This window comes from Salmo trutta, chromosome 14 (assembly GCF_901001165.1).
Source record: "Salmo trutta chromosome 14, fSalTru1.1, whole genome shotgun sequence".
NCBI classification, from domain to species: Eukaryota; Metazoa; Chordata; class Actinopteri; order Salmoniformes; family Salmonidae; genus Salmo; species Salmo trutta.
In genome coordinates, this window is record NC_042970.1 from 17,638,969 (window position 1) to 17,653,090 (window position 14,122).

The 14,122-nt window shown below is 42.6% G+C and overlaps 1 protein-coding gene across 1 annotated transcript in view; it reads right to left on the bottom strand.

Annotated features, from left to right (window-relative positions):
- Positions 1–1,515: 1,515 nt before the first annotated feature.
- Positions 1,516–14,122, bottom strand: part of LOC115207539 (contactin-4-like) — a 124,532-nt gene continuing 111,925 nt past the window's right edge. The window contains exons 12-23 of the mRNA XM_029774695.1: positions 13,006–13,133; positions 12,272–12,444; positions 9,483–9,600; positions 8,935–9,093; positions 8,446–8,595; positions 7,412–7,482; positions 6,192–6,426; positions 5,974–6,089; positions 5,257–5,437; positions 4,581–4,693; positions 2,584–2,752; positions 1,516–2,450 (exon numbers count right to left, since the gene is read on the bottom strand). Of these exons, the coding sequence (XP_029630555.1) occupies positions 2,365–2,450; positions 2,584–2,752; positions 4,581–4,693; positions 5,257–5,437; positions 5,974–6,089; positions 6,192–6,426; positions 7,412–7,482; positions 8,446–8,595; positions 8,935–9,093; positions 9,483–9,600; positions 12,272–12,444; positions 13,006–13,133 (1,699 nt within the window). The 3' untranslated portion in view covers positions 1,516–2,364. The remainder of the gene's footprint in view (positions 2,451–2,583; positions 2,753–4,580; positions 4,694–5,256; positions 5,438–5,973; positions 6,090–6,191; positions 6,427–7,411; positions 7,483–8,445; positions 8,596–8,934; positions 9,094–9,482; positions 9,601–12,271; positions 12,445–13,005; positions 13,134–14,122) is intronic.

Consider the following 14,122-nt stretch of genomic DNA (forward strand, 5'->3'; position numbering starts at 1 on the left):
AGATTATTCCTATGTGTGGCTGGCTGGAATACACTTACAGTACTCTGCTATGGCATAGACGTCACACAGTCTTCATGTCACGCCTCTTCTTGGAAATGTCGTCTGTCATGTGATACACAGTGCTTTGTAAAAATAGTATATATTTAGGTCAGTAAATTATATATCTAAAACGTTACCTGGCACACTATGAAGTATATCCTGTGTGTGAGCAGGTCAATTTGTCGCTGGTAATGTTGACGTGTAACATAGTAAGAAGGAAATACAACAATATCAGATATCAGCGTTCCAATATCATGTATACATGATAAATTGATTTGGCAGAAAGAAACAATTCATCAATATTTAGCCTGATTCAAAATGGATCTGTGGATTCTCTATGACACCCGCTATTCCTATTACCTGTGTATTTGCCATTCTAATTGCCTGCTGCAAATCCATTTGTTTTCGGAGATAATCTTTGTTCTGTCTGAAAAAAATGTGGCGAGCCTTCAATCATGTAGGTTAGTGTTTTTCGTCATGAATGTTGTTCTGGAGGCAGCTTTTTTGTTTTTATGAATCTTTACAATATAGGCAATTTTGACTTTGCAGCTGGCCCATCTATCGGAAATCGCTCAGTTCTGCCTCCAGAGCAAGATTCATGACAAAGTCAACCTGCTTCAATCATATCATAGTAGTACAGTGTTCAATAGAGTTCATACATGAGCATTTCAAAGTTTGATTTTCCTTTCTCACAAGTAATCTACAACTATCTGGAAAATAATCTGTAATTTCTGTATTCATGAGCTATTGATAATTAACAATCAGTATGCAAAAGGCTTTGAAGGGATCGTCTCCAGGCAACCATATAGATCTGAAGCCTACGATTCACATATTGATTGGTTTCATGTGGGGAAGGTACATCCACACACTACCCATACATTCAGCAGTATTGAGCTGCTTACAAATACCACCCTGGGGTGGCATGAAGGGAGACATTATTTTCTCTTGTTAGAAAGGTTGTGATATTCTCCATAGACATAGCACAATTAACCCTTACCCTAAAATACACTATACATGTATATAATCATGACTTGTTAAGACTCTGTAAAGCACTGGACAATGTTTGTGGGTGTAACTGCCAATTTTCATTAGTCGGGTCAGTGTCCTCTGGCAGTTGCAGGGCATCAAATCAAATTCAGGTTACTCAATTCTGATTGAAACAATCCAAATTGCATGCATGGACTGACACTATACTGTAAGAGTTGGATTTGTTCATTTTTGCTAGTCAAGGACCAAAGTATTCACTTAGATGTTGATCACGTTCAAAAATAAAACCTGGATGAGGGAAAGCACAGCAGCCATACTGTCAATGCTGTTCATGGTAACTTAATGGTAACCATTAATGCAGAAGGATGTCACACTGACTCCTGTAAATGATGGCTGTCATTCTCCCTGGCACTTTCAAAACGGTACAGACATCTAAAATGAAAACACATTTTAAATAGACATTTCAATGTGAAACATTTTATTCAGTCTCATTAACATCTCACAGAGATACATTTCGTTTGTTAATACAATAGTATTAAAAGGCTTATGCAACATCTATATCACATGTATGGTAAATAAACAAAAAAATAAGCCATCAAGCACAACTTGAAATATCTTGATTACCAAACAATTGAAAATGGAGAAAGAGTTAAATGAATGGAAAATGTTATAAATCTTCCCCAGCTATCAACAAGTTGTGTATATTGATCCAATATGTCTGTGATGGTCATATTGACCATGATGATACTGTTACATGTTGATGATAGAATATGTAAAACCTCAAGAACGTCCAAATACCACAGATTCTTTTTCACAGAATTTTCGGAATATTGACGGCGGCCAGACAGAACATATACAGTAACTGTGCTTCGTGAAGAAATGAAAGGACAACCTCTGAGTGAACCATGGTGGTTTCAACAGTTGAGTCATCCTAACAGAACCTTTACTGTACAATAACAAATAAACAGAGCACACAGAACACAGGGAGGAGGCACAAATAGGCCAGGCTCATGTAGATTGTCAAACATTAGAACAATCTTCTCATATGTAAAGCCTATCCTTTCTGCATAAAATCTAGTGAAATCAAACACTCAAAAGCTTGGTTGACAAATTAATACAAAAATGCATACAATTATAAGGCAATGCAGCTGCATTGAATACTCTAAATAGTAAGCTGTTGATTTCACAGCTGCATTGAATACTCTAAATAGTAAGCTGTTGATTTCACATTCTTGAGAAGTGAATGCTACACATAAAATAACATTTTGTTAGAATCTGCCACATATTTTGCTGAGTAGATGACTCTTAAAGTTAGAGTTCATAAAAGGCATTTTTAAGTTACAAAGTTAACCTTGAAAGTATAAAAAACATAACTACACAAATGTTCATTGGAGCTGAGCTGAAATGGCCCTTTGAGTTAAGACCTGAAAAAGACAAAGACACATTAACAAGCATACCTGGGTGACTCAGTTATGAGACAGATATTTGTTTAAGGCACTTTGGAAACCCAAAAGTTCATCCTGTGAATGGTGAAAGACAAAAACAGTCATCTCTTACTGGACATCTTTGGTATCCTGATGGGGCCACTGCTGCTGCCATCACCTCCACCACTCAAGACTTTGATCTCAATGAGGTAGTCGTCGCCAGAGGGGACTTGCAGCTCCACGCTGGTCCTGTTGGTCTCCACCACGCTGCTCTTTCCAAGCCAGTTCTGACGGTACACCACCTGCACACCCCACAAGACATGCCACAAGAGGTCTCTTCACAGTCCAAGTCCAGAACAGACTATCACATAGAGCCATGACTACATGGAACTCTATTCCACCTCAAGTAACTGATGCAAGCAGTAAAATTTGATTTTAAAAAAATGAAAAAAACACCTTATGAAACAGCGGGGACTGTGAAGCAACACAAACATACGCACGCATGCACGCACAAGCACACACACACACACACACACACACACACACACACACGGATTTAGTACTGTAGATACGTGGTAGTGGTGGAGTAGGGGCCTGAGGGTGTGAACGTATTGTAATGTTTAAAAAAAAAATTTAAACTGCCTTATTTTGCTGGACCCCAGGAAGAGTAGCTGCTGTCTTGGCAGGAACTAATGGGGATCCATAATAAACCCCAGGAAGAGTAGCTGCTGCCTTGGCAGAAACTAATGCGGATCCATAATAAATACAAAAACCTTGAGACGGGAGAGGGAATATCATGGAGAGTATCTGATGTCAACAATACTGATTTAAGCGACGCAATTCGTTTGACCTTAAAGAGAAATTACTGATTTATGGATAATGCCTCTGTACTGTTTCTTTGAAGAAAGAAAAAATGCTTCTCAGAGAAAGCCAAACTCTTCAAAAAAAGAAATAGTATTTTCTTGATCAGCCAAATAGTTTTAAGAAATGTATTGTATTTTTTATGCAGGCTCTTTCCAGAGGATGCCATGAATTTGAAATTATATTGTGAGGTGCTAGTGTGGCCCCCTGTGGTGCTCAGTGGAGGGGGTGGACCCCTGTGGCGCTCAGCGGAGGCTGGCGTGGCCCCCATGTGGCGCTCAGTGGAGGCTGGCGTCCCCCCTATGTGGCGCTCAGCGGAGGCTGGTGTCCCCCCCTATGTGGCACTCTGCGGAGGCTGGCGTCCCCCCTATGTGGCGCTCTGCGGAGGCTGGCGTCCCCCTGTGGCGCTCTGCGGAGGCTGGCGTCCCCCTGTGGCGCTCTGCGGAGGCTGGCGTCCCCCTGTGGCGCTCTGCGGAGGCTGGCGTCCCCCTGTGGAGGCTGGCGTCGCCCTGTGGCGCTCTGTGGAGGCTGGCGTCGCCCTGTGGCGCTCTGTGGAGCCTGGCGTCGCCCTGTGGCGCTCTGTGGAGGCTGGTGTCCCCCTGTGGTGCGCCGTGGAGGCTGGTGTCTCCCTGTGGCGTTCCGTGGAGGCTGGTATGGCCCCCATGTGGCGCTCAGCGAAGGCTGGTGTCTGAATGTGGAGCTTCACAGGCTCCCAGCTGCTTCCTCACCTTCTCTCTCAAATTTCTGAGCCACATCCGATCAGTCAATTGGAAAATGTATACTTTAAAAGAAAGCAGAACCTTTTCTGAGTCATAATCCTCTGCTGAATGCTCCAAGAGATCAGATACCCAGGATGACATGAAACGCTTCCTGTTACGCAAGTTCAAACATAGCAGGTCTTTTTACTACTGTGGCATTCAGAGAGATCGAGAGGCAGGAATCTTCACTGAATGTATCAACAGCCATCAACAAGGTCACATTTTGCGTGTTCACATATTGAAATGTTGCAGACGTTCAATCAACCTACTCAGTGCAAAACTAGCACAATGGAGAAACAGGTTTGTTTTGGGTCATATCACTGGGAACAGACTTTTTAATTTTGTACGGCCAGACAGAGACAATCCATATGTGATACTGAAAGTGCTGAGGTTTATATGTCCACTGCGACCAGGGAGTCATTTATAGAGAGCATAGCTGCTGAGGTTAGCCAAGAAACTGCATTTGTTTCCTAGTTTTCAAAGATTCTGCTATTCAACTGACAACACTCACCTTGTATCCTGTCACCTCAGACTCATTTCCCATTGCCTTGACATGCTCCCACTTTAAAAAGATCTTGGAGTTGGTCAAGTTCCACTCAATATTCCCTGGAGGTTGACTTGGTGCTGAAAGATATGCAATCATATAGCAACTCGAGTTAGTCACGTAAAATTCCGTCAATAGCTGAAATAACTCCTAAATTACTTTCTCACTTTAACCATCCCCATATTGCTGCTGTATGAAGGAAATCTCAACTAGAAGGGAACAAGATTAGTGGCTGAATGATTGCCTCTAACTCTGATAAGCTCATAAACATGCCTCCTCTCCATGAGTCATCAAGACAAACAGCATCTTGTCACAGATTTTTGTAATTTTTTTAAAAGAGGGCCCTGCTAATTCATGTTGTAGGTATAAGATAATCCAATTCCATCCATTAGTCTGCAGTCAACACGCAATCAAGACTATACACAGATGACTGTGCTTCGTCTCAGCAGTGCTGTTGATGTAGAGGATTCACAGAGGCTCTAAAGTCATTGAAGTTGTATTGTATCCTGCTGCATTTTACCACAATTCCATTAATGTAAACCTCTGCGGGATTTGCAGGCTTCATGAACGTGAAAGCGGACTTGTAAAGAGAGAAATGCTCAAATTGCATGTGACAGCTGTCCCATCTCAGAAAAAAACTCACGTGGTTTCTTGGTGGTGACATTGACCGCAGGGCTAGAAGGCCCTGCTCCAGCGCTGTTCTGTGCCCTGACTGAGATCAGATACAACGTACTTCCCATGAGTCCAGAGAGAAGGGCCACAGTGTCCGTGACCTTCACCATCTCAGCATCACTCTCCTGCACCCCCTCCTCCCAACAAAGCACCTGGAACCAAAGACATGAAGGTTATCCCAGACCTCCTGGTAGCATTAGAAACACGTCCAGCACTGTTGTTCGCTGATTTCATTCTGGACCTGATGTACAGGGGCTGTGAGTGAACAATGAAGGTCAAGTTAACCTGGGCCTTCCCTATAGCCAGCCAGTCTTGGGCTATACTAAGGGAAGAACGGGTAAGATCCTCAGGGTGTTCCATCATGAGGGACGATGTTTGTTGTGGAGGAAATTGACATATGATGTTCACACTTGTGAGTGGTGATTTATAGAACACTACTCAGGCAGGGTAGCAGCCAGGGTATAGGGGTCACTTGGACAGACCTCTTCATTCTCCAGATTAGATGGTGAGAAATCTACCCATATCCCAAGCAATTTTTCAGTGTAGGGGAAATGTCATGTTTTTGCCACTGGCAGTTCTATTTAAATGCATGCCAACCCATTGCAGAGTCAATCATACTGAGGATAATATCTATCATGTTGTTTTCTGCTCTCTACCAGCATCATGAATGTTGGGATATTTTTCATACCTCATATCCAATGATCTTCCCACTGCTGGCTGTCTGGGGGATGGGTTCCCAGTACACCTCGATTTCAGAGGCTGATAGCGTCCGGGCCAACACTCTGGACGGAGGTACAGAGGGCTCTAAACATGAAAAGATGACACCAAGAATAGTAAACATTCAAGTCAAACTAACCCAAACTTTCCATTTCATCAACAACTTGACCAATAGTCAAAGGAACTAACCTTCCTCTGCAGAATACACTACAACCACATGGCTAGACGGGCCTTCTCCTTCCTTGTTGTAGACTCCAACTTTCACCTCAAATTGGGAGAGGGGAGGGATGCTGTCGTTCCTGAAGGTATATCTTGATGCATCAGGTGAAGCCAGCACAGTCTGTTTCCACGTGGTTGTACCAAGAGAACGAAAAGCCACAATATATCCAAATTCCTCTCCATTCTGTAGTTCCTCTGGTATCGGCTAAGAGACAAAGATATTTTGACAGCATAAATTGTAGAATTTTTCCCCATTGGTTGTGAACTGAATATCAAATGACTATATCAACTGGAAAAGTCAAATTCTGAATAGCCAAATACAACAACATTAACAAGATAATACATGCACCTGCCAAAATAAAGGAAACACCTGAGTTAATGAGGCACACAAAGTATTTTGAAAGAAGGTGCTTCCACACAGGTGTGGTTCCTGAGTTAATTAAGCAATTAAAACATCCCAGCATGCTTAAGGTCATGCCCAGTTGTCCATTATTTTGGCTACCATGGCTAGAAGAGATCTCAGTGAAGAGTGTGTGTGTGTGTGTGTGTGTGTGTGTGTGTGTGTGTGTGTGTGTGTGTGTGTGTGTGTGTGTGTGTGTGTGTGTGTGTGTGTGTGTGTGTGTGTGTGTGTGTGTGTGTGTGTGTGTGTGTGTCTCAGTCACCATCTCTTTACCCAATTGAACAACTTATGGGAGATCTGGAGAGGCGCCTGAGACAGTGTTTTCCACCGTCATCAACAAAACATCAAATGATGCAATTTCTCGTGTAAGAATGGTGTCGCATCCCTCCAATATATACCCGACACTTGTAGAGTTAATGCCAAGGGGCTTCCTTTATTTTGGCAGTTACCTTTATATCCAAAGCTATACACACTTCCTAAACCATTCTGCATGATAAGCCAAATCACTTTAAGAGAGCCACAGAAACACCCATTCTGAGACATCATCCTAGATTTATGCACATACAATTTCCACCATCGCTGCATCTTGCATTTTGATTTACACACCAGGGGAGCCGTTTGGAGGAGGCAAATATCTAGGCAAGACAGCTCTTGTTTTAATTAAAACCCATTTAATTGAAGTCACATTGCCGTAGAGAATTCTGTCAAACCCCATTCATGTCAGAAGAGTGATTTGAAAACAGCCGTCACAATGAAGACATATTCTAATAAATCTGATCAGCAAGCTTACCTCCCATTGGATAACCAGTTCTCCTCGGCTACCTCCTCCTCCACTCACATTACCCGGTGCTACTTCAGGAACTGGATGGACAGAAACAACAACAGTGTCTAATATAAGGGTGTGTATTCCTTCAGAGGGGGGAGTAAAGGCATATTTGAATCCTTACTACTCCAAAACCATACAGAAGCCTTGATATCACTATCATAGTGCCCCTAATCGCAATACGGTTTCCTAAATTCACAAAGCAAGGCTTGTTTTTTTTAATCCAATTACATTTGGGTTGATACTGGCACATGCGTCTGTGCATACTTGCCTAGTTAAATAAAGGTTACACACCTACACACACACACACCTACACACACACCTACACACACACCTACACACACCTACACACACACACACACACACACACACACACACACACACACACACACACACACACACACACACACACACACACACACACACACACACACACACACACCTGCTGTTAATACAGTGTGTCACCTCCATGTGTTCTCCTCTCTTGTGATTCAGTGAGCCAGCCGGACACACTCTGCTAACCCGCTCAAAATAGACACTTTTAAGTCATTGCCTGATGGCATGCGTGGGTATTTCACACGGTTCCTGTTGATACTGCTGACATGAATGAATCATGTTAGGTTTTCCTGAGTGCTGATGTACACAGCATCTAAATGCTTAAAGGGTATGATGCATCCTGCTCGGTCAGGTTCTAATCTGATGAGCAAAAGTATCAAAAGTGTCAATATCCACAAGGCTGTGTCATTTAAACACATGAACAAATTCTCTCACTTTCTTTGCCTATTAGGTAAATCATTAACACCTGTCTCGGTGTCTGTCGATTGGAACAAAGCTGATTCTGTCTTCATTACACATAATTAGCGATGAGAAAGGCACGATAAAAGTGACTGTGGGATCTACATGGTGAAATCTATCAGGGGAAGAACAGAACACTCAATACAAGTTACACTAAACAGACAGTTAGATTCACCACGAGAGGACAGAAAGGAATTAAAAAGTACCTGCTGCTTTCGTTCGAATCTGCTTGGATTGCATGCTGGGCTCTCCAACACCCACATTGTTGATAGCCACCACCCTGAATTCATAATCCACCCAGGGGTTCAAATCTATCACCGTTGCATGAAACATCTGTCCAGGCACAGAATCAGGAACTAGGATTAAAGAATTTAGAATTTAAATACATATTGATTCTCATCCATCAACAAATCACATTTCAGAAAGCATCCATGTTATCAAAGACTGCCTGTGATACAATTCAGTCAATATAACTTATCCAAGGCCCCCGAGATAACGAAGGAGTAAAAAGAAAGCAATACTCCTGTTCACATCATCCCCAAAGCTGACTCTTCTCACAATATTATCACTGTACAGAAACCACCAAATTATATATCTCTATGACAGAAACATTCTCTGAATATAATGTCCTGTAGAAAACACGTTCATAAACGCTGTAGTGTCTAAACAAATGGATTGGCTGGTATTGTAGCTACCTGTCCTGACGGCCTGCCAGCCGATGGAGAAGGGGGTCCTGGCCTGGATGGTGTATGTGGTGACAGGGCTGTGGTTGTCTGGCCCAGACCCCCAGGAAAGCTGGGCACTGGAGTCAGTGATCTCCCCCACCATGAGGCCCTCTGGGGCACCGGGTGGTCCTGACAGAACAGGGAGACAACCACTGTCAAAGAGCTCTATTGTGTCAGCCAAAAAAGGATGGCAGGGTTAAACCAGTTTCATGCAAGGCAGTCAAAAGAGAAAGACATTTAATATATTTCACCCAGCGGAGCTAAAGATCCTTCAATTGATGAGGGGAAATACAAAATTACTCAAAAAGGAAGGAGAAGTGGAAAATTAATGTATTGATTTAGAGATGATCCTGTAGTCATTATTTAACACTGAATGAATGTCACCGAGAATAGTTGGCTGAAGTAAAGAGAATGAATAGAGTGTGATAATGTCTGAGGTTTTCTAATACCTCTTTAGATGATTGCTACAGCATGTCAGAAATACAAAGTAGCATCACAGTGAGGAAATGCATGCGTACCTCTGACAATGAGGTCGGCTGCTGCTGAGACACTGTCCACCACGGTGTGAACCATGCACACATACTTCCCAGAATGCTTTAGCTGAATATTCCTGACCATCAGATCACCAGCTGATTCCTGATGACAATAGAACAGGAAAAAGTGTAATTTCACAACAATACTAGTAATTCCAAATACAGTCATTCAATAACAATTTTTCATGTTGTGTTCCAATAATCATTCTGATAACGTTTCAACTCTCTGTACGCTATGGCAGTAGCAGGAAGAACTAGGCCAGGCTAGGTCTTTAGAGAGAGAAAAGAGTAGGTAGGAACACTGGAGTGACACTGGTTCTAACACTCGTGTTAAACAAACAACTTCCTGAACTTTAAGAGCTCTGCTAAATGATGCTGGCAGTGAAAATGTCAGTGTTATACAGGCCATTTTAGTGCAGGGTCTTTGTGTGCACAGCCGACCAGAGGATACATCCTGTAATCAGACAGATTTGTGCTCTCTGATTCAGAGGGGTTGGGTTAAATGTGGAAGAAACATTTCAGTTGAATGCATTCAGCTGTACAACTGACTAGGTATCCCCCTTTCCATTTCCCTTTCCTTGTTCACAGGAGTATTTTTTTATTTTGTAGTTTACCATTATTTAACTAGGCAAGTCAATTAAGAACAAATTCTTATTTTCAATGACAGCCTAGGAACAGTGGGTTAACTGCCTTGTTCAGGAGCAGAACGACAGATTTTTACCTTGTCAGCCCAGGGACTTGAATTTGCAACCTTTCGGTTAGTAGTCCAACACTCTAGCCACTAGGCTACCTGCCGAGTATCATGTGGTTTACTCCTAAGATCAGCTACAGGCTGGGAGTTTTCATCTCTCGCTACAAGTTTTACCTGGCCAGGCCTCCATGTTAAATGCCCTAGTCTTGTTTGACATGTAGGTGGACTGTTCCAGTACACAGACATGAGCAGAGACGCCTGTGTATAGTCTGTCTCCTGTACAGTACAGGTCAGAGTTTCCCGACCATGGTCTTCTAGTACCCCCAACAGTACACATTTTTATTGTAACCCTGGAAAAACACACCTGATTCAACTTGTCAACTAATCATCAAACCCTCAATGAGCTGAGTGAGGTGTGTTTGCCCAGGGCTACAACAACGTGTACAGTTGGGGGTACTGGAGGACCAGGGTCGGGAAACATTGATATACAGTGCCTTCGGAAAGTACTCAGACCACTTGACTTTTTTCACATTTTGTTACGCTACAGCCTCATTCTAAAATTGATTAAATAAAACCATTTCCTCATCAATCTACACACAATACCCCATAATGACGAAGCGAAAACAGGTTCATAATTTGTTGCAAATGTATTAAAAACAAAAAAACAGTAATACCTTATTTACAAAAGTATTTAGACCCTTTGCTATGAGTCTCAAAAATGAGCTCAGGTGCATCCTGTTTCCATTGATCATCCTTGAGATGTTTCTACAATGATTGGAGTCCACCTGTGGTAAATTCAATTGATTGGACATGATTTGGAGAGGCACACACCTGTCTATATAAGGTCCCACAGTTGACAGTGCTTGTCAGAGCAAAAACCAAGCCATAAGGTCGAAGGAATTGTCCGTAGAGCTCAGAGACAGGATTGTGTCAAGGCACAGATCTGGGGAAGGGTACCAAAACATTTCTGCAGCATTGAAGGTCCCCAAGAACACAGTGGCCTCCATCATTCTTAAATGGAAGAAGTTTGGAACCAGCAAGACTCTTCCTAGAACTGTCTGCCTGGCCAAACTGAGCAATCGGGGGAGAAGGGCCTTGGTCAGGGAAGTGACCAAGAACCTAATGGTCACTCTGACAAAGCTCTAGAGTTCCTCTGTGGAGATGGGAGAACCTTCCAGATGAACAACCATCTCTGCAGGACTCCACCAATCAGGCCTTTATAGTACAGTAGACAGACGGAAGCAACTCCTCAGTAAAAGGCGAATGACAGCTCACTTGGAGTTTGCCAAAAGCACCTAAAGACTATCAGACCATGAAAAACAAGATTCTCTGGTCTGATGATTGAACACTGTGGCCTGAATGCCAAGCATCACATCTGGAGGAAACCTGGCACCATCCCTACGGTGAAGCATGCTGTGGGGATGTTTTTCAGCGGCAGGGAAAACTAGTCAGGATCGAGGCAAAGATGAACGGAGCAATGTACAGAGAGATCCTTGATGAAAACCTGCTCCAGAGTGCTCAGTACCTCAGACTGGGGCGAAGGTTCACCTTCCAACAGGACAACGGCCCTAAGCACACAGCCAAGAAAACACAGGAGTGGCTTCGGGACAAGTCTCTGAAAGTCCTTGAGTGGCCCAGCCAAAGCCCGGACTTGAACCTGATCGAACATCTCTGGAGAGACCTGAAAATAGCCGTGCAGCAACGCTCCCTATCCAACCCGACAGAGCTTAAGAGGATCCACAGAGAAGAATGGGAGAAACTCCCCAAACAGATGTGTGCCAAGCTTGTAGCGTCATACCCAAGTAGACTTGAGGCTGTAATCGCTGCCAAAGGTGCTTCAACAAAGTACTGAGTAAAGGGTCTGAATACTTAAGTAAATGTCAGGTTGGATGGGGAGCGTTGCTGCACAGCTATTTTTAGGTCTCTCCAGAGATGTTCAATTGGGTTCAAGTCCCGGCTGTAATATTCCTATAAGCAAAAAAAATTAAAAATACATTTTGGTTTTGTCATTATTGTGTGTAGATTGATATGGGGAAAAATTCAAGGAGTCTGAATACTTTCTGAAGGCAGTGTAGGTACATACCCCTCCTATCATCTCAAAGTGGTCCTGTTTGTTAAAATCAATGAGTTTGCCGTTGAAGAACCACTTAAAGGTGGGATCCAGGGAGGAGTCTCGGGACACTTCACATGGCAACACGATGCTCTGTCCCACAGTGGCATCCACACTCAGCGGTGGAACCGTTATCTTGGTTGGCTCTGTTTGACAACACAGAAAAACAAACACACAGGATCATGTGTTACTGGAGCCGTGCTGGCCTGCTGCTGGAAAAATGTCTTGTTCATGTTGACAAGATGTTTTAAATGAAATGCTTATTCCTTTCAATCCAATTAACATGTTTGGAGAAAAAAAAAATGTTTTATTGATATAGTCTTGAGACTGAATAATTCAACATAATGCAATGATGGTGTCAAATTAATACTCCATTTACAACCATCAGTTATTAAAACAGTCAAATCAACAAATTTAAACAGCAGCTCTTTTTTTAAATCAACATGAATTGTCTGACTTGGGCAGAACATAACATCTCTCTCCTCACTACTCTAGATGCCAGGGATTTTCTCCCCGCTGCTGTGTGACCAATAACTCACAGCTGACAAAACCAAGGATGATGAGTTATGTTTCTGTCAAACCAGCAGGAACATAAAACAACTATATATTTCATTATCAATTTCATGCTTGGCTTAGTATTTCCCCCTCTAAACACAGGTTTAAACCATCTGCTTAAAAGGTAGTGAAACCTGTGTCCGGAAAAGTACCTTTCACCACCAGAGTACCAGTACTGCTTGATGTCCCAAAGGGGTTCCTGGCCACACAGGTGTACCTCCCTCCGTCTGATTCGCTGATGTTGCTGATACGGAGAGTTCCATCCTCCATAATAGTCCGTCTGACAAAAATGAAGGAACAGACAACTGTTGTCATCAGGATCAATAATGATTTGATAGCACTGACTGGGTTATATAGGGATTCTAAATGATGATTAGCATACAAATACATCAACACTTGTGGCTTCATCTTGATTATAAACTGGGTGGTTCGAGACCCTGAATGCTGCTTGGCTGAAAGCTGTGGAATATCAGACCCTATACCATGGTTATGACAAAACATTTATTTTTACTGCTCTAATTACGTTGGTAACTAGTTTATAATAGCAATAAGGCACCTCAAGGGTTTGTGATATATGGCCAATATACAAGAGTTGCGTCGTGCCTATGAACAGTCATTAGCCGTGGTATATTGGCCATATACCACATCCCCTCGGGCCTTATTGCTTAAAATAGCCTACATCCATGTTATTGTTTGAATGACAAGTATTTCATGAATTAAAAACTGAATTGTCTGGAAGACTGAATTCTCTACAAGCACATTTGCACATTTCAGAACAGAGCAATTATCTTAGTTGAAGCAGAACAGATTTGCTGTTGGGTCGACATGCTATTGAAAGCACAAAAGATTAAATGTGCATTTTAATAGAATACACAGTGGGACACTAAGGCCAATGAGGACAGGGGAAGGAGAAGAGAGCAGAACAACAGAGAGAGATGATTCACTCCAAATTGGAATCTTTACCTGCGGCCTTGTAATTATACAACGTGTGAGATCCTATCGACACACTAAAAGCCATTTCCAAAAGGTAATGAAAGCAGATATGACTAAAGAGCCATCTCACTTGTAGCTGGCTGTCTGGACACAGTGAGATACCGAGGAAACTCTAGCAACAATTTTGAAAAAGGCACATTACTGAAATACTAATCAGGGACGATTGTAGACTACATGCAGTTGAAGTCGGAAAGTATACTCATAAAGGATACTGTATACTCATTCAGACTTGTACAATACTGTACAGTTCTGAGGTGCAAAGCAACAGTCAAAGGT